Source organism: Mobula hypostoma, chromosome 11 (assembly GCF_963921235.1).
Source record: "Mobula hypostoma chromosome 11, sMobHyp1.1, whole genome shotgun sequence".
In the NCBI taxonomy this organism is placed as follows: Eukaryota; Metazoa; Chordata; class Chondrichthyes; order Myliobatiformes; family Myliobatidae; genus Mobula; species Mobula hypostoma.
In genome coordinates, this window is record NC_086107.1 from 90,093,935 (window position 1) to 90,114,476 (window position 20,542).

Genomic DNA, 20,542 nt, shown 5'->3' on the forward strand with positions numbered 1-20,542 from the left:
AAGCTGCACCAATAACCCTCCTTAAAGCACATTCTCTTCTTTCCTTCCAGTCTTGAAAATTATTTTTGCCTTTTCAATGCATTTACCAACTTCCGTTTTCAAAGTCAAAAGGAAAAGGAACTTTATTATCAAAGTACTTACACTCAACAGCCTCTCTGTTAGGTACAAACACCTAATAAAGTGGCCACTGAGTGTACGTTTCTGGTATTCTGCTGCTGTAGCCTGTGCACTTCAAGGCTCGACAACAAGAAGCTTTCACTCACAGAACGGCTGCTCACTGGATGCTTTTGTTTTAATCGCACCATTCTCTGTCAACTTTCGAGACTGTTGTGTGTGTGAAAATCCCAGGAGATGTAAAATACTCTGACCACTCCGCCTGGCAATCATTCCACAGCCACAGTCACTTAGCTCACATTTCTTCCCCACTCTGGTGTTTGGTCTGAACACCAATCAAATCTCTTGAATATGTCGCATGCCTTTACACACTGAGTTGCTGCCACACAATTGGCTGATTAGATATTTGCATTAAAGGCCAGGTGTACCCAATAAAGTGGCCACCAAGTGCACGTCACCATGTATGACCTTGAGATTCCTTTTCTTGCAGGAATTTATGGGGAAACTTCCTTTCTCTAAGTTGCTGCTTCCACTTTAACACCAGTTTGGTGCCCAATTCTTTAACAGTCAATTCCCATCAAGGATCACTCAACATGCTGACTCTACACTCACGACGACACGGCCAGATTCTGACCCAATTCCATCTACAGGTGATAGTCGGCCGTGTCCCAAATAATGGTGTACAGGAAGGAGACAGAGTCTAATGGCATGGTAGTCATGGCAACAACCTTCCCCTCGGTGCCAACAAATTAAGTGCGTTGATCATTGACTTCAGGAAGGGGGACGGTGTTGAGAGGGTTTGGTGCTTCAAGTTCCCAGGAGTCCTGGTCCATTCATGCAGATGCCACGCCCAAGAAAGCTCCCCTACACCTCGACTTCCTCAGGAAGTTAAAAACAATATTTGGCACATCCTTGTTCACCCTTACCAATTTTTTTTTTTAAAAAACAGATGTACCCTAGAAAGCATTCTGTATAGACGCATCACAGATCTGTATGGCAACTGTACTGCACGTGACCGTAAGGGGCCGCAGAGAACTGTGGACACAGCTCAGCACATCACAGAAATTAGCCTCCCCTGCACGGACACTTCTTTCTGCCTCAGTAGAGCAGCCAGAAAAATCAAAGACCCCACCCACATTCTCACTTCTTCCCCCTCCCATTGGGCAGAAGATACACAAGCCTGAAGGCACACTCCGAGAGGCTCCAAGATGGCTACTCTCCCAACACATAAAAAAAAACTGGAGGAACTCAACAGGTCAGACAGAATCTACAAAGGAAGACGCTTCATCAGGAATGGAAAATAACAGAAGCCAGAATAAAGGAGTAGAGGAAGAGAGGGTGTGGAATAGTAATACAGGGGCAGTCTAAAGGAGATTCACCAGGCTAATTCCTGGCATGACAGGACTGTCCTGTCAAGAGAGGCCAGACAGTTTGGGTCTGTTTTCCTTCAAGTTTAGAAGAATGAGGGGTGATCTTATTCAAGCATATAAGATACTAAGATCGGGAGGGAGACTGACCGGACAGATATTGCGATATTTTCACTATTATCGAAATCAGCAATGTGGGAATGTGGTTACAGGCAATGTTCCCTCTTACTTGTACTGATCAGTGTGTGCAAAACTCTTGTTCTGTTCAATTTTTATCCCAGTACAACATGTGCACACTGAATTTTATATATAGAGGAATTCATTTTAACAGCTGGCAAAACACACTCAATCAGAATTTGCTCTCCTCTGGGTTTGATTGTTTTTGCTCTCATTTATCTGCTCTCTCACAAAACATACGTAGCAGGCCTGTAGCAGGTAATGAAGGATTTTCTCACCGGAGCTTTTGCACTGACGATATGCAACTTGCTTTCTAAATGACGCTTTAAAAAATCAAGTTTCCAAATATCACTCCACTTCACCCCACTTGCAAATTCTCCAACAACTTTTGCATCGCAACAATACACACAGGTAACACCAGTTTCTGTATCGTACACAAATAGTTCTCGCAGCTGCACATTCCTGACCTCATGAGCTTTCAGTGTAACAGTTTCTACTGTTTCATTAAGACATTCTGCTTTCAAGTCAAGTCAAATTTATTTATATAGCACATTTAAAAACAACCCACGTTGACCAAAGTGCTGTACAGATCAGAGCAGAATAGCTAAAAATACAAATACGAGAAACACAGACATAACCAACAAGGCAAACATGCTTATAGGCACAAAAGAAACAACACAAGGGCCTAGGCACAAGATAAAAATCAACCACATCAGGAGGATTCAAACGCTAGTGAATAAAAGAAAGATTTGAGCCTGGATTTAAAGGAGTCAATGGAGGGGGCAGATCTGATAGGGAGGGGAATGCTGTTCCACAGTCTGGGGGCTACAACAGCAAAGGCACGGTCACCCTTGAGCTTAAGTTTAGATCGTGGGACAGCCAGGAGCCCCAAGTCAGCCGACCTGAGGGACCTGGAAGTAGAATAAGGGGTTAGAAGGTCTGCGATATAAGGGGGAGCCAGCCCATTTAGGGCTTTACAAACAAACAGGAGAATCTTAAAATCAATTCTGAACCGTACTAGCAGCCAGTGGAGGGAGGCCAGGACAGGAGTTATATGGTCCCTCTTCCGGGCACCTTTAAATGAATTAGCAGTTCTTTTGCACTTCATGCTCTTTGCTTCTTTGGAATTCGACATAGTGAATCAATAATTTCTTCAATAATAACAACATAAATAAGCTAGCTCTAAAATCTGCAGACAAATCATCACAAACTCCATGTTGTCAACACCGTCCGCGTCAGAAACTGGAAAAGGAAATGTGATCATTGACGATTGTGAAATATACTTAACATGCCAACGAGGTAGAGGGTGACAACCTTCTGTGCACAGTTTAAAATCCTCTGTGCACCAGTAACAAAAGCTGTGTGCACGTGCACACTCATACATCTTAGAGAGAGGGAGCATTGGTCACAGGATAAGGGGCTGGTCACTTAAGACTGAGATGTGCAGAAACTTCTTGTCTCAGAGTGAAGGAAATCTTGAATTATCTGCCCGTGGGAGTGGTGGTGTTCTGATTATTTAACGTAAGGGTGGATAAATCTTTGAAATGTGGAGAAATAGATGGTTGAGGAGCAAGCACTCAAGAGCTGAGACCGACAATGATCAGCCACGATGTGTTTGTGTCAAGTTGCTAATAGGTGTGTCCTACCTGGGGCAAGGCGATGCTGAGCTGTCTCTGCAGTGACTCCTTCTCGTGGCCCAGCTCGCGCAGACGGAGCTGAGCACCGGACAAGCTCTCCTGGGTCTCCCTCAGACTTTCCAGTAGGCGTTCGCGCTCGTTCAGCATGTTCACCATCAGCTGCTCGAAGTTGGCGTCGTCCGACCCATACTGGGAGCCCCGGCGATTGTCCTCGTTTATGGTGGGCATCACCTCGCACATCATCTTGTCCAAGTTAGACCATTGGAAGCCCCGAGAGACAGCAGGACGGCGACCAGCGGCCGGAGGCTCGCAGGCAGCTCCTCAGGTCAAGATGGCGTGCTGCAAACAGAGGTAATGAGAAATCAGAGCCCCACGGTTAACACAGCCGGCCCACCCACAGCTCTGCCACGAGCAACACAGCCAACTGCCCACTTGGTCACAGAACAGAAACAGGCCCTACAGCCCATCTATTCCATGTCAACTATGGTGCTAACCCAGCTAGTCCCAACTTTCTGCTGAAATTCAACCCATATCCCTCTAAGCCTCGCTCCTCCATGTACGGTACTTGTCGAAGTGCTTCTTAAATGGTACTATTGTGCCTGCCCCAACCACTTCCCCTGGCAGCTCATTCCATAGACTCACCTCCCTCTGCATGTAAAATGTTGCACCTCAGGCCCCTTTTGAATTTTTCCACTCTCACCCCAAGCACATGTACCCCTTAGTTTAGATTCTCTTACCTTGGGGAAAAGATAGTTGCCACAAACAAGAGAAAATCTGGATCTCCCAGTGCCCACCCATTTTAAATTCCACTTCCCTTTCTGATATGTTCACCCATGACCTCCTTCACTGTCATGATGAGGCCACACTTGGGTTGAAGGAACAACACCTTGTATTCTGTTTGGGTAGCCTCCAACCTGATGGCATGAACATCAATTTCTCTAACTTCCAGTAATGTCCCCCAACCCTACCTCTCTCCATTTCCCATCCCCTTTTCCCTCTCTCATCTCATCTCGCCAATCAACTTCCCAGCTCTTTACTTCATCCCTCCCCCTCCAGGTTTCACCCATCATCCTGTGATTCCCTCTCCCCTCCTCCCACCTTTTAAATCTACTCCTCAGCTTCTTTTTCCCTCCAGTCCTGCCGCAGGGTTTTGGCCCAAAATGTCGACTGTACCTTTGTTCCCCCATAGATGCTGCCTGGCCTGCTGAGTTCCTCCAGCATTGAGTATGTTGCTCTACCATCCACTTTATCAATACTCCTCATAATTGGAAATACTTCTACAAAGTTGCTCCTCAATACCCCATGTTCCTTGGAATAAGAACCTAGCCTGGCTAACGTCTCCATATCACTCAAGCCCTCTAGTCCTGGCAACATTATAAATCTTTTCAGCAACATAATAAAACCATAAGACATAGGAGCAGAATTAGGCCATTTGGCCCATCAAGTCTGCTCTGCCATTCAAATCATGGCTGATCCTTTTACCCACTCCTCTGCTCCACTCCCAGCTTTCTCCCTGTAAACCTTGATGCCATGTCCAATCAAGAACCTATCAATTTCCGTCTTAAATACACCCAACGACCTGGCCTCCACAGATGCCTGTGGTAACAAATTCCACAAATTCATCACCCTCTGGCTAAAGAAATTTCTCCACATCTCTGTTCTAAATGGATACCCCTCTATCCTGAGGCTGTGTCCTCTTGTCCTAGATTCCCCCACCATGGGAAACATCCTTTCCACATCAACTCTCTCTAGGTCTTTCGACATTTGAAAGGTTTCAATGAGATCCCATCCTTCTAAATTCCAGTGACTACAGACCCAGAGCCATCAAACATTCCTCGTACGATAACCCTTTCATTCCCAGAATTATCCTTGTGACCTGCTCCTGGACCCTCTCCAATGCCAACACATCTTTTCTTAGATGAGGGGCCCAAAAACTGTTCACAAGACTTGAGGTGCAGCCTCACCAGTGCCTTACAAAGCCTCAGCATCACATCTGTGCTCATGTATTCAAGACCTCTGGAAATGAATGCTAATAAATAATGTCCCAACTCCTATATTTAGTACTAACTATGAGGGCCAGTGTGCTAAACTCCTTTTCCACCACTGTCCACCAATGATTGCACTTTCACCCCATCAACAATATTGCTTTTCTTCTACCTGTCAATACCCCACCTAATTCTAGGAGAGTTTCTCTCTCCACAGATTCCACCTGACCTACTAAGTGCTTCCAGCATTTTCAGCTTTCATCATAAGAGATCAAGGAAGTCTTAAGTTAACAAGATGCTCAAGAAACTTGTCAAGCTTCAGAACATCTAACTGATGTTCTACCACTCTAGCCCCGTACACATAGAGAAATGGCTCAAGATGCAGCTGGCCCACAGTAGAACCTCCTACCCTGGCCCACTGTTTTCCAGCTTCTCTACACCTAGAGCATCCAGGAAAGTCCTCAGAATTTCTTCTTTCTCCCACAGGGGCTTTCCGTCATTGGCAAGGCCATTAACATTACCCCTGAGAAGTTTGTGAGGTTGAAGGTGAATAGTTTATGGCATCAATTACATTGGTGGGGTTGGACGTGGAAGCAAGTTCCCTCAATGTCCCTTGGAATAAAGCATCACCCCTGGGATGCGGGGATCGCTGGTGTTACCAGCATTTATTCCACCTCAAAAGCACGCAGAAAAAATTTACAAGGACGTTGCTGGGACTTGTGGACCTGAGTTATAGGGAAAGGTCGAATAGGTTAGGACTTTATGTCCTTGAGTGTAGAAAAATAAAGGGGAACCTATATGGGTATACAAATTTGAAGGGTACAGATTGGCTAAATGTAAGCAGGCATTTTCCCTCTCTGGTTGGGTGGGACTAAAACTAGAGGTCATTGGCTTAGGGTGAAAGGTGAAATATTTAAGAGGAACATGGGAGGGATCTTCTTCACTCAGAGCAACACTCACAACACGCTGGAGGAACTCAGCAGGTCAGGCAGCATCCGTGGAAAAGATTGGTCGACGTTTCGGGCCGGAGCCCTTCGTCAGGACTGCAGGGGGAAGGGGCAGAGGCCCTATAAGGAAGGTCGGGGGAGGGTGGGAAGGAGAAGGCTGGTAGGTTCCAGGTGAAAAACCAGTAAGGGGAAAGATAAAGGGGTGGGGGAAGGGAGGCAGGGAGGTGATAGGCAGGAAAGGTGAAGAAAGAATAGGGGAAAACAATGGGTAGTAGGAGGCGGAACCAAGAGGGAGGTGGTAGGCAGCTGGGGGAGGGGGAGGGAATTACCGGAAGTTGGAGAATTCTATGTTCATACCAAGGGGCTGGAGACTACCTAGACGGTATATGAGGTGTTGCTCCTCCAACCTGAGTTTAGCCTCATCATGGCAGTAGAGGAGGCCATGTATGGACATATCTGAATGGGAGTGGGAAGCAGAGTTGAAGTGGGTGGCTACTGGGAGATCCTGTCTGTTTTGTGGACAGAGCGGAGGTGCTCGATGAAGCGGTCCCCCAATCTTCGTTGGGTTTCACCGATGTAGAGGATGCCGCACTGGGAGCACCGGATCAATAGATGACCCCAACAGACTCACAAGTGAAGTATTGCCTTACTTGGAAGTACTGTTTGGGGCCCTGAATGGTGGCAAGAGAGGAGTTGTAGGGACAGGAGTAGCACTTACGCTTACAGGGATAAGTGCCAGGTGGGAGATCCATGGGGAGGGACGTGTGAATCAGGGAGTCGCGGAGGGACCGATCCCTGCGGAAGGCGGAGAGGGAAAGATGTGCTTAGTGGTGGGGTCCTGTTGAAGGTGGCAGAAGTTACGGAGGATAATGTGCTGGATCCGGAGGCTGGTGGGGTGGTAGGTGAGGACAAGGGGGAACTCTGTCCCTGTTGTTGTGGCGGGAGGATGGGGTGAGAGCCGAAGTGCGGGAAATGGAGGAGATGCGGGTGAGGGCATCATTGATGACAGTAGAAGGGAAACCACAATCCTTAAAGAAAGAGGATATTTGAGATGTCCTGGAACGGAAAACCTCATCCTCGGAGCAGATGCGGCAGACACGGAGGAACTGGGAATAGGGAATGGCATTTTTGCATGTGTCAGGGTGGGAAGAGGTATATTTGAGGTAGTTATGAGAGTCAGTTGTAGAAGATGTCAGTGGACAGTCCGTCTCCAGAGATGGAGACCGAGAGATCGAGGAAGGGGAGAGAAGTGTCCGAGATAGACCAAGTGAATTTGAGGGCTGGGTGGATGTTAGAAGTAAAGTTGATGAAATTGACGAGCTCAGCATGGGTGCAGAAAGAGATTGACGAGAGTGTAGATTGAGCTGTCACTGGCAGTGGTGGATGCAAGTTTGACTGTAACATTTCAGAGAAGTTTAGAAAGGTGTTTGGATGGGAGGGGTATGGAGGGTATGTCCCAGGAGCAAGCGAATGGGACTAGTTTGGCATTGATGGGATGCGCCTGAGGGACTGCTTCTCTGCTCACTTACTGAAATGGTTTACAGCAAGGTAAAGCGAGTGATTCCATCAAAGACAACAGTAGTCAAGGCCCAGGAAAGCGATCTAGATGGTTTATTCTTTTGCAATGGGTTATCCGACTTGTAAATCAACTTAGTTTTTTTCTTGTACTCCCACAATCCTGACAGAGAATGGGGCACAGTGTTTCAGTGTGGTCCAATCAGAGGGTGGGAGGGGGGAACATTTCAGTGTGGTCCAATCAGGGGGTGGTGGTGGAGGGTAACACATTTCAGTGTGGTCCAATCAGAGGGTGGAACATTTCAGTGTGGTCCAACGAGAAAGCAAAGTACAATTGATGTCTTGTTTCTCATTGCCATGCAGTCCCTGTGGCAGTGGTGTTTTCCTTAAATGTTCTTTTCAACAGGGTTATTAAGCACAGCTCCCTTGAGTGATATATGGATCTGTATTCCTAAATGTTTTGATCCTCTCCCTCAAGGGAAATACTTCTCTCTCTAGGATTATGGGACTTGCTTACTCATCCTACTAAACCTGCAGCCTGCAAGGAAGAGAAGATGCCCACATGCACTCCAGACTGGCACCCTTTTCTGAGGAGTTTAGGGTTTTCAAACTAACAAGTCCTGCTTCTAACAAAACAGGGCAGCAAGGGAGAAGGGGATTTCTGCCCGGATATTTTCCAAATCACTGCTCGGTTTGTTTGCAAAATTCTCCACAAGCCTCTGCAGTGAGCCTGCGAGGACAGTTCTGAAAACCTGGTTATGCAACGTTCACCGGAAGCACACACATCCCACAAAGCTGTCACGTGCAGGCCACAGAATTATCCTTCGTTACACAAAAGCCACAGTCTAATACAATCCAACCACAAACAGCCACAGTGTACCCAAAGACTCAACCACACACACACACACCAGGATCCCCTTGATTACAAAGCTCAGGAGCAGTCTTGCCACCATGGTACAGAGCACTGGTGAGACTACAGCTGGGGTACTCTGCATAGGTTTCGTACCTTTAAGGGGCGACATTCTTCCATTGGATGTAACACTGACAGTTCACTTCAAAATGTATTAACTGAATGACTCCAAGAACGCAAAATGTTTTTCATTGCACATTTTTCTTCTTAATGAATAACGTTTATCTTTGAAATTAAAACTCAGACAGTTGACTCGGGTGAGCTCTGGTACAGAGAATTTAGGTTACAAGGAGCTTGAACTCACTTGCGTTGAGAAGAGGATATCTTATTGAGGTGCATGAAGTTTGCAAAGTGCTGTGGAACCAAGGAGAGTTCTAAAGTTTGGGAAGATTTTAGCCCAACAGCTATGAATTTGTTGTGTACCAAGTGTGCATCAAGCTTCAAATTCCTTGGTGTCCACATTTCCCAGGATCTCACTTGGTCCCTGAACTCCTCCATCCTGATCAAAAAGGCACAACAGCGCCTTTATCTCCTGCGGAGCATCAAGAAAGCTCACCTCTGTCCCAGGATACTGACGGACTTTTACTGCTGTACCATTGAGAGCATACTCACCAACTGCATCGCAGTGTGGGATGGCAATTGTCCTGTATCAGACCGCAAAGCACTCCGGCGTGTAGTGAAAACTGCCCAGTGGATTATCGGCACCCAATTGCCCACCATTGAGAACATCTACCATAAACGCTGCCTGGGCAGGGCGAAAAGCGTTATCAAGGATGCATCTCACCCTAACCATGGACTTTTTACTCTCCTCCCATCCAGTAGGCGCTACAGGAGCCTCCGCTCCCGCACCAGCAGGCACAGGAAGAGCTTCTTCCCTGGGGCTGTGACCCTGCTGAACCTCACGTCACAGCACTAAGCAGTATTGCACGCATATTGTACTGTCTCAGTATTTGTGTGCTGTAGCACTTACTTTTTATTCGCAGTTATTTTGTAAATAACACTATTCTTTGCATTTCTGGTCAGACGCTAACTACATTTCATTGGCTTTGTATCTGTACTCGGCACAATGACAATAAAGTTGAATCTAATCTAATCTAATGTGGCCCAGTCTACAAGGACCAAATGCAACATCAGGCAGAAGTCACATACACAAATCATGTTACTGGGCCTGGGGGCAGGGGGATAGCAGACTGACCATCAAGGCTAGGAGAGATTGCCAGCAAAACCCTGGCCTGAAAGTTGGGGTACAGGAAGTGGATGGGGAAAATATTCTTGGAGAAATTTGCTATCAGCTTGAGTACTGGAGGAGGAGAGGGCTGTTTGGAATCTGACCCATTTTTTTCCCCTGCATCAAATACTCGAAACAATGTATGATGTGAGTGTGGAAGAAAAGCAAGAGCTCATCTCCCTTCCCGTGCTGTTTACCATTTATGCAGCAGTTTGGCAAATTAGCCCCATTGGGAACTTTTAACAAATCTATCCTTTGGGAGTTTGTCAAGGCAAAACAATAAAAATAAGCACAAACTTAAACATCAATGGACGCAAAATTTAATATCAAATCATTTTTAACTGACTCAACCTACCCATCTCTGGTCTTGTCTCAGAAACAGTGGCACGGACTAGAAGGGCTGAGATGGCCTGTTTCCGTGCTGTAATTGTAATGTGGTTATAATGCTGCCATCTTTGATATTTGCTGTTACATATGGGCATTGGGGAAGAGACAGTTGTGACACTTCTGGAGGAAGGCTCAGGGCCACCAAGATCATTCACTGGGCCAACAGTGACGGAGAGGGAGATCCCAAATGCTGCCCATCATCAGTGCAAGGGAGCGATCGGTCAAGGAAGCTGGGGGATCAGGATGGAGTTGAGAGCAGCTGACAGAACGACAGTACATTCTGAGAAGGCATGTTAGCCACTAATGTTGGTCACTGGCAGAAGGGTGAGAACTCGACAGAGGGCAATCCATGCAAAGGCTCTGGAATTGAAACAGAGATTTCACCAGGCATCCCAGGCCTTCCATCTCCTCGACTCCACCACCAAATGAACACAACAACCCTTTGGTTTCAGGGTGCAGCATTCTGTGGGTGATGCACAAGGCTAGGGTGGGTACAACTCTGAGCAATGCTTAATCCAAATGATGACTGGGCCGTAGGAACCCCCACAGCTACACAGGAACAATAGCACCAGAGATAATGGACCAGACACCTACCAAGCCCATCTGTGTTTGAACAAATGAGGAATGGAGATATGGGGCAAGCCTGGAAAAGAGAGAGGAAAGCCAAGGATGATAGCTCAGTGTTGGAGCAGGATGCTGTGGTGTTTCACGGAGTCCTTGGAAGACAGCCCCCAGTTCGTGCACCTCCAGCTGGGGAGGGGACATCTTCACACAAGTCCATTTCAGATGCCTAGTCATTAACTTTCCTCTCTCGGCACAAGATGTTTCTTCAGCCTTATCTGGGGAGAGGGAGCTTCCTCACACCTAGTTCACGGTATTCCCATCCCGCCAAACCCGAACAAAAGCAGGATACCAGCACCGTATCCTAACATCTGCCAGGTTTTATAGTGACCAGGTTCAGTAAAGTTCAACAAGGAACAGGAAGGTAGAAGAAATGGAGGAAATGGGCAAACGCAGCCAGAGATGGAGATGTTAATGGACCACCTGGCACACACAGTGGTGAGCAGAAAGGGCTGGCCACCAGCAAACAGTTCCAAGGATACAGTTCCAAACTCATCTGGCACCTTGGTTGGAAAGTGATGATGTAACACAGTGACATGCACGCCAAAGACTGACCCCACGCCTCCACACCCTTCGGTGCTCCTGGCCAGGCTGTTTTCAGCTAGCCTCATGAAATGTGCTGACACAGGGCGTTTACTCTTTCTCAGCTGCTTGGTAGGTGAAGTTTCTCCTCAACCTCTCTCGAACTCTCGCTGCTCCACTCTCGGTTGAGTCAGAGTCAGACAGCACTGAAGCAGATCCTTTGGTCCAACTGGTCTATGAAAACCAAAGCATCAATCTGAGCTACTTCCATTTGCCTGCATTTGGCCCCCATCCCTCTAAACCAGGGGTTCCCAACCGTCTTTAGGCCATGGACCAATACCATTAAGCAAGGGGTCCATGGACCCAGGTTGAGAAATCCTGCTCTAAACCTTTCCTATCCTAATATCTTTTGAACTTCGTAATTTTACCTGCCTCTACCACCTCCTCTGGCCAGTCATTGCAAAAACTCACCTCCCTCTATGTAACGCTGTTGCCTCTCAGAGTAGCCTTCAAGTCTTTTCCCTCTTACCTGTGCCTTCTGGTTGTAAACATTCCCTTACCCCGGGACTGTAAGATATAGGAGCAGAAGTAGGCCATTCAGCCCATTGAGTCTGCTCTGCCATTCAATCATGGGCTGATCCAATTCTTTCAGTTATCCCCACCCCCCGCCTTCTCCCCATACCGTTTGATGCCCTGGCTAATCAAGAACCAATCTATTTCTGTCTTAAATACACCCAATGACTTGGCCTCCACAGCCACTTGTGGCAACGAATTCCACAGATTTGCCACCCTCTGACTAAAGTAATTTCTCTGCATCCTTGTTCTAAATGGACGTCCTTCAATCCTGAAGTCATGCCCTCTTGTCCTAGACTCCCCTACCATGGGAAATAACTCTGCCATATCTAATCTGTTCAGACCTTTTAACATCTGGAATGTTTCTATGAGATTCCCCCCGCCCCCCCCCCATTCTCCTGAGTTCGTTTGAAAGTTCTGCCATCCTCCCCCGTGCAGGGCAGAATTCAAGCTTTTTGCATCTTCCTTGAGACCCTCCATTGGTCAGGGTGGACCATGGATACTGAGTCCTGGCTGTCCACGTGATATGCAGGCCTGGGCAGTACAACATTGAGAACAAGCTGTTGCCCATTTCTCAGGCTCCCCTTCTCTGCACAGCTGATAAATTCAAAGGAACTGCGGAGACCGATACAGTTTAGCACCAGCGACATCACAGGAGTTGCCAGTCAGCATTGTAAGACTGGCTTAGGGATTCAGCTCCAGATTTCCCCCTCAGGGTTTATTCCTGAAGTCTTCTCCAGGAGCGGGCATAGCTGCAAAGCAGCGGAGGCTTGACGTCAGAGTTTTCCTTCCCCTAGACGAGCTGTGAGCCATGGCTGATGAGCTCAATCTGGTTTTAAGGCACTGGTAACCTCCCTTTGTCCCTTCTCCTGTCAGTAGAAACAGTTCTACCAACTCAAACATCTCCCAGCATCTGAGAAAACCATCTCTGCTATACTTTCAACTGCCCTTATTTTATCAACGGACTGTCATTTCTTCAGGTATATAAAGTGTAAAAGAGAAGCAAGTGTAGATATCGTACCACTGGAAAATGATGCTGGAGAGGCAGAAATGGTGGATTCACTGATTATGTATTTTACATCGATTTTCACTGTGGAAGACACTCGCAATATGCTGGAAGTCAGGGGCAGAAGTTTGTGTGTGTGAAGTTGCCATTACTAGGGAGAAGGTTCTCGGGAAACTGAAAGGTCTAAAGATAGCCACACTACCTGCACAAGATGGTATACACTCTGGGTTCGAAAAGAGGTTGCTGAAAAGATTGTGGAGGCATTAGTAATGATCTTTCAAGACTCAATTGATTCTGGCATGGTTCCTGAGGACTGGAAAATTGCAACGTCTTTGACCAAATAGGCCAAAGTCACCATGGTTTCCTTAAAGGAAAATCTTGCCTGACAAATCTGTTGGAATTCTTTGAAGAAATAACAAGCAGGATAGACAAAGGAGAATCAGTTGATGTGTGTACTTGGATTTTCAGAAGGCCTTTGAACAGGCGCCACACACACAAGGCTGCTTAACAAGTTAAGAGTCCATGGTATTACAGGAAAGATACCACCATAGATAGAGCACTGGCTGATTGGCAGGAGGCAAAGAGTAGGAATAAAGAGAGCCTTTTCCGGTTGGCTGCCAGTGTTCTACAAGGGTCTGTATTGGGACTGCTGCTTTTTACGTTATATGTCAATGATTTCAACAACAGAATTGACGGCTTTGTATCCAGATTTGTGAATGATACAAAGATCAGTGGAGGGGCAGGTAGTGCTGAGGAACCGGAGGCGCTACAGAAGGATTAGATTAGGAGAACGGGCAAGGAAACAGCAGATGAAAGTGTTCAGGAAGTGCATGGTCATGCACCTAGGTAAAAGAAATAACAGCATAGACTGTTTTCTAAATGGAGAGAAAATTCAAAAATCTGAGGTGCAAAGGGACTTGGGAGTTCTCATGCATGATTCCCTAAGGGTTAACTTGTGGTTGAGCTGGTGCTGAGGAAGGAAAATGTGATGTTAGCATTCATTTCAAGAGGACTAGAATATAAAAGCAAGGATGTAATGTTGAGGCTTTATAAAGCACTGGTGAGGCCTCACTTGGAGCATTGTAAGTAGTTTTAGGCCCCTTATTTCAGAATTATTGCTGATATTGGAGAGGGTTCAAAGGAGGTTCATGAAAATGATTCCGGGATTGAAAGGCTTTTCATAGGAGAAGCATTTGATGGTTCTGGGCCTCTACTCACTGGAATTCAGAAGAATGAGGGGGGACCTCATTGAAACCTATCGAATGTTGAAAGGCATCAATAGGGAGGATGCTTCCTATGGTGGGGAGTCTAAGACCAGAGGACAGAGCTTCAGAATACATCCTTTTAGAACAAAGATGAGAAGGAATTTCTTGAGCCAGAGAGTGCCGAATCTGTGGAATTCATTGCCACAGGCAGTTGTAGCGGCCAAGTCACTGGGTATATTGAAGGCAGACGTAGAAAAGTTCTTGATTAGTCAGGGTGTGAAGGGATACAGGGAGAAGGTAGGAAACTGGGGCTGAGACAGGAAAAGGATCAGCCATGATGAAATGGGCCAAACGGCCTAATCCTGCTCATATATCTTATGGTCTTATTTACACGTCACAAGATGCACCAAACCAAATTACATCTATCAGTGTAGAAACTGCCCTTCGCCCCACCCACTACGTGCAGACTGTGAACCACGCTCATATGCTAATTCCAATCTATCAGCTCTCCTAGATTCTACGCCTCAACTACACACTAGGGACAGTTTGCAGCCACCAATTAACCCAGCAACATCAACACTGCGCCCATAGGAAACCCAAAAGGTCACAGGGAGAACAAGCCAATTCCATAGTGTTGGCACCCGAGTTTGGCATTGAACCCATGTCTCTAGCGCTGAGAGGTAGTGGCTCTACCAGCTATACCACAGTACTACCCCAAAGCTAAGTAACATGAAATCTACATTTAAATACTTAATGAATGAAGCTACCCAGGACTGCATAATGCTTCACAAATGCAAGACTGCAGAAATTAAGTTGGTGCTGCTCTCTGGAATACTGGAGATTGGTACAATTGCTGTGCTGAATAATAGAAATTGTTGTCTATAGGCAGAACCACCTGCACTGCCCGTCAGTGCTGGCATCCAAGCAGAGGGCAGATGCAAGTAGGAGGTGATACATAGAAATAAATGTGTTGTCCGCAGCACATGGGCGAAGCATGAAGATCTGACTGCTCTCCCAATGAGCTACCAGGACAGATCTGGCCTCACTCCCTGTGTAGGGGAAGACAAGTTCATGGGGCGGGGTGGTGAGGAGGCTGTGGAGGGTAGGTCACAAGTAATTCAGCCAAATGTGTGGAGTTTCACAAGCGGTCCATCAACATATAGTCCTGCCCATGGTGAGCTGGTCTCCAGGAAGGAGACAGGTCTCTTGCCACGTTGGAAAGGGCAGCAATGTTTATCCTTGTTTCTATTGTTGCATGGAGGGTGGGTGTGGGTGTGGGTGTGATTCTGTGTTTAATGGGGAGGGAGGGAATCATGATGTTGGAAACACTCTGCAGGTCAGACATCTAGAAGGGAAACAGAGCTAATGTTCAAGGCCACCCAGTCCCGAGGAAGAATCTTCAGCCCGAATCTTCCATAGATGTGGCCTGACCCGAGAGTAGTTCCAGCATTTTTCTCTTTGTGTTTGCTGGGTCCAGCATCAAATGGGCCAAGTCTCAGAAGAGACTATGGCACCGACATCCAAGAGGGCAGATGCAACCCAGAACAGGGAGCTGCTGCTCAGAGTGGGTGGGTGCCGGGGATACGGCAACACAAGAGAACACCACCTCATTGGAATGAGGAAGCACATGGATGAGAAAGGGTTGACCGTGGAAGAGGCTGCAACACCATCTCCTGCATGTAGTGTGCTCCATCCATCCGAATGCGAGGAATCAGGTGAACGCTCGAGGTAGCCGTGTCAAATCCAGAACGTGCCAGCTTCCCTGGACACACGAGTCACAGGAGTAGCCACATACAAAGTGTGCAGCAGAGCCGTCAGCAAACTTAACATTTCATCCCAGCCAATCCAGAGCAGCAACTTAGCACTGCTGCAGGAGACACCGCTGCTAGTTATTGTCAGAATCATAATTCAATACCTAGTTAACGTCACTGGTGCTCAATGATGAACCTGTGAGGAATGTCAGGTCAAGGTCTAGTATGGTGTAAACACATCATTCGAGGAATGTCAGATCAAGATTTAACCTGACCAAGTAAATATAGTGTAAACACATCATCAGGGAAAAGTCAGATCAAGATCTAACCTAGCCGGGTAAATAGGCAGATTCCAACAAGTAACACAGATGTAACTTCGTCAGGAGCCAGACGTGGAGTTGGAGGTCCTACCACCCCACCACTCCCTAGAGATAAAGACAAGGAATACACTGTCTATGTACTCCTTCAGTCAAGATGAACAGATTAATCATTAACAGAGAAGAACCAGGCAGAGTAGGGCACACAAAATGCTGGAGGAACTCAGCATCTCTGGAAAGGAACAGAGTGGACATTTTGGGTTGAGGCGTACTGATGAAGGGTCTCAACCAGAAATTTTGACTCTGTTCCTTTCCAGATATGCCGCCTGACCTGCTGAGATCCTCCAGCATTTACTGCGCTTTACTCTGGATTTTCAGCGTCTGCAGAATCTCTGGTGCTTATGAGAAACAAGCCATCAGCTATGATGGCGCTGTACTGAAATGCTGGCCAGGAGACAGGTTCAACTTCTCTGGAGGACATCCCCTACTTGGACAGGCTCGTGGGTCATTTGGAGTCCACACAGGTGAGCTGAATAATGCCAGCTCATTCCCCCACGTCTATCCCATTGTAGTGTCCCCGAGTGGGAGCAGGTACCGCACAACAAGCTTCCTGCTGAGAAAGTGGCCTTGGGGTCGTGGTGCACAGGAACACCCACCCACTGGAAACTGTCTTCCCGTTTTCTATACAAGATGTTAATTAAAAGTAATTAACCAGCCACTGGTAAATTTCAATAATCCTTTTTTTTTAACAGAATGACATTTATCATAAAGTAACAGTCCACTGGGGTGTAACTCCTGAGTACAGGGTGATCAGCCCCACACATGATACGTGCACATATATGAACACACGTTTCCATTACGTTACGAATGCTCGCCTCCAAGAGCGACGGGGCACGAGGTTTGGCATAGGTCAGCCGACGGAATACACGGGCACACCACCCACAGGACTACGGACTTAACCGATCACAATCTGCCGGCTTCTCACTGCAGAGTTGTCCCCGAAGCACCATTCGGACAAGCACAGCGCTCGCTTTTCTGTCCGTCCCACAATCGCGGTTATTAGCGGCGATCATTGACACAAGCTCGCCGCAGCCACCGAGACGAGAGCAAAGACACAGATTCGGAAATAGAGAATCGATCCTGTTTTGCATAAACGCTGCATTTTTAAGAGAACGGAGCCGTATCATAAGCCAGTAATGGAGACAAGTCCGTCTTACGGAAACGTTTATAAATCACTGAGGTGGCCAAGGCGGATCAGGAAATGCAGGTATTAGACAAATAACGCTGCATATTTAAATATTTTAAGTAGAGAGGCAAAGACAGACACCTTTCCCCACAGACCTCCCCTCATCAGTGAAACCCGGCATCCCTTTATAAGGACTGGACTAATTTTATTTTGGTGCACAGATCCCACAGGAACCCACAGCCCAGTCCATCCTCACAATGACAGAAATTCGGTTGGAAAAATTACAGGGTGTATGTTTTTTTAAAAAAAATGCAACACCGTTTTATTGCACCCCGCACATTTTTTTTTGGTAAAAATTAGGTTATTTGTAGCTGTCATGTGTAAAACACACAGATGGAGAGAATGAAACTCGCAGTTTTTAAAAATTATAACCCAAAGCCATCAATAAATTTCAAAAAGGCACAAAGGTTACATTTGGTTCTGTTGACTATAGTTGAGTCTGATAAAATACAATATGCGTTTGATAGTGATGCTCTCTCTCTCCTCGCCCTCCTATGGAAGAAGCAGGCATCCGGTTCTTAGCCCCACAAATCACTGTAACACCCCCCCCCCCATATCACGATGAACGCATCACCCCAGAAGCGGGCTGGCGGAGGGAGGGAAAGATTGAAACAAATTGAAAAGCATACACAACCCCACATTTTCCAGAAACTCCTCGCACTTTCCTACACGTTTCTTTTATTTCATGCGGATAGAGGGATTGAAATGCAATCGCGCTCATGATGGGCACACTGTGGAGATCTCAGCAACAAACGAATGCAAGCTAAATAACCACAGCTGATAGTGTTTGCAATACATTGCAATTAAATCGGTAAACATTTACAGCGCAAAGCTTATTTTAATTGTATATAACACATACTCACATTTGCAAGCCGGGCTCCCAGCTTCTCGTCCTCTCCTGATTCCCCCCGTTCTCACTTTACCTCTGCATTCCTCTCCAAAGGTCCTTTCACTTTAAAGAGAAGAGGGATGCAAAAGCAGCTAAAATTAAACTCCCCCTCCCATAAAAAAAGAATGAAATGCCTCTCACTCATCCACTACTTCCCATTGAAAAAAAGGGAGCCAAGGTTCCCAGAATCCGTCCCTGCAACTCCCGCCCACTTTCACTCCAAAGGAAAATTAGTTGGAGCCATTTCTGCTCAGACTCGAATACCCGGCTGTCAATCACACCGATTGACAGTAGAATCGTCCAATCGCGACTGGAGTCGCTGCTATTCCCCGGCCAGCACTGCAGAGGCAGGAGAGCCAGAGGGCGGGGACGAGACTGATTGACGACAATGTAAGCCTATGGAATGGGTGGGAACGGGCGCCTCCAGCCATTGAGAACTGAGCTGGGAAGGGGCTTCTATAGGGATGATGTCATGCTAAAGTGTGTGATGTCATTCCAGGGTTGGGCCAGGTGCGGTAACCTGGGGTAAATGAAAACTCAAATTCCTGCAGTCTCTCACTGCCTTGATACCTTGCAAATAAATCAGATGAATAATGATAGGATTTATCAATTTTCTAAAGGATAGACAATGATATGTTAATAATAACCATTTTCCTAACTTAAATTTTTCATTCCAAACAAATGATTTAATTAACAATTCGGAGTGGAACCAGTCAGTGAGGTTTTATTTTATTGCCAAACAGGCATATTAATTCCATGCAACATGTGTCAAGATAAACATCTTAACATTCGGCTAAAAACGAGGACAAAAATCTCATGGGAATACAGTGGCAGCTTTGTCTGGGTGTAAACAGAAAGAAGACCGCTGAATGTGTCCTCCAAGGGTTAATACATGGCATTTCAACCTGGTCGTTTCCCGTTTTAAGGCTTGGCAGACCTCTGCATTTCCAGCATTTTCCATTTCAAGCATTAGCAGCCTTAAAAAAAAATACATCGCACTTAACCTGAGGATGATTCTGCCGTACACAGTCCTTGTAAGATTAATTTAATTTCAGATGGCCAGCTTTACACCGCAACACAATCAGGTCCGGTATATTGTCCCTCTTTTTTCCTCCTTCCGCACTCCGGTCCCGTGATTGGTCAGTACTCTATCACCCTACTGTGAAGGCACCTGGCACTTCGCACTCTATATTTCCATTAATCACCCATATTTAATCTTATTCTTAGATACCTGTTTCTATTTATATTGGTCAGTCTATTCTCTTGGAGTGTTTTTTTCCATCACCATTTTCTGCAAACGTTTTATTGAGTGCTCCCCTTCATCATTACCACAATTACCTCGCACTGCAGAGTACCGAATGCAAAGTGAAAAAAAATACTGTTTTCTGTATTGATAATGCTTGCCTGGCCAGTCTCCCAACTCCTACCTACAAAATTTGTGCTAATGCAAAACTGTTGTTTTAACTCTCTCCGGGTCTCGTTCAGCCACTCTGCCTGACTCCTAACTCCTGGCACCTCAGTTTTAAAATCCTTATCCTTGCTTACTGCATGTGCATTTGGGGGTTGTTTTTGGAATAGTAACGGTGAAAAACTGTGACCTGTTTTGTGATGGGTAACGGCAGCTACAGTGTGGTGGCAGTGGGAGTAAGGGTTTAACTCCTATCAGGAAGATGGGACTCCACCCCACCCCCCCCTTAGGGCAGCACCCCCTCGTCACCAGCGAGTTGAATTTTATGCTTGAGTAAGAATGTTGGACTCCAACGCAACCATTTATTGCCATGTTGTGGGTATGTAGAGAGCACAGAAAAGGAGTGGAGGGGCGAGAATCAGCCATAGCTTTCAAGGGCTGAATGGCCTTGTGTTCTAATGTCCCCCCATAGATCTGTATTCCACACCCCAACATCATTCTGTCCATTCAACCTCCTCGATCTCTTTGCTCCTCTGATCCTGGTCTCTTGCACCTTTTTGAGTTTTATTGCATTGCCAGTTGCTATGATACCATGCTTATCTGGCCTGAACTGTGAGTTCTCGAGTCCTCTCCACTTCTCTTTGTCTGGCTCACCCTTCCACCTTGTCTTAATCTTCAGTCGCCTGTCCCTTTTCTGAAATACTTAGTCATAGGCTCAGGGTGCTGCTGGAACGCTG

At 46.6% G+C, this 20,542-nt stretch overlaps 1 protein-coding gene across 3 annotated transcripts in view; it reads right to left on the reverse strand.

Annotated features, from left to right (window-relative positions):
- The window catches only part of LOC134353930 (liprin-alpha-3-like), a 123,666-nt gene extending 105,138 nt beyond the window's left edge, over positions 1-18,528 (reverse strand). For all 3 annotated transcript variants that reach the window (XM_063062480.1, XM_063062482.1, XM_063062479.1), the window contains exons 1-2: positions 18,372-18,528; positions 3,305-3,634 (exon numbers count right to left, since the gene is read on the reverse strand). In XM_063062480.1, the coding sequence (XP_062918550.1) occupies positions 3,305-3,538 (234 nt within the window). In that variant the 5' untranslated portion in view covers positions 3,539-3,634; positions 18,372-18,528. The remainder of the gene's footprint in view (positions 1-3,304; positions 3,635-18,371) is intronic.
- Positions 18,529-20,542: the final 2,014 nt, after the last annotated feature.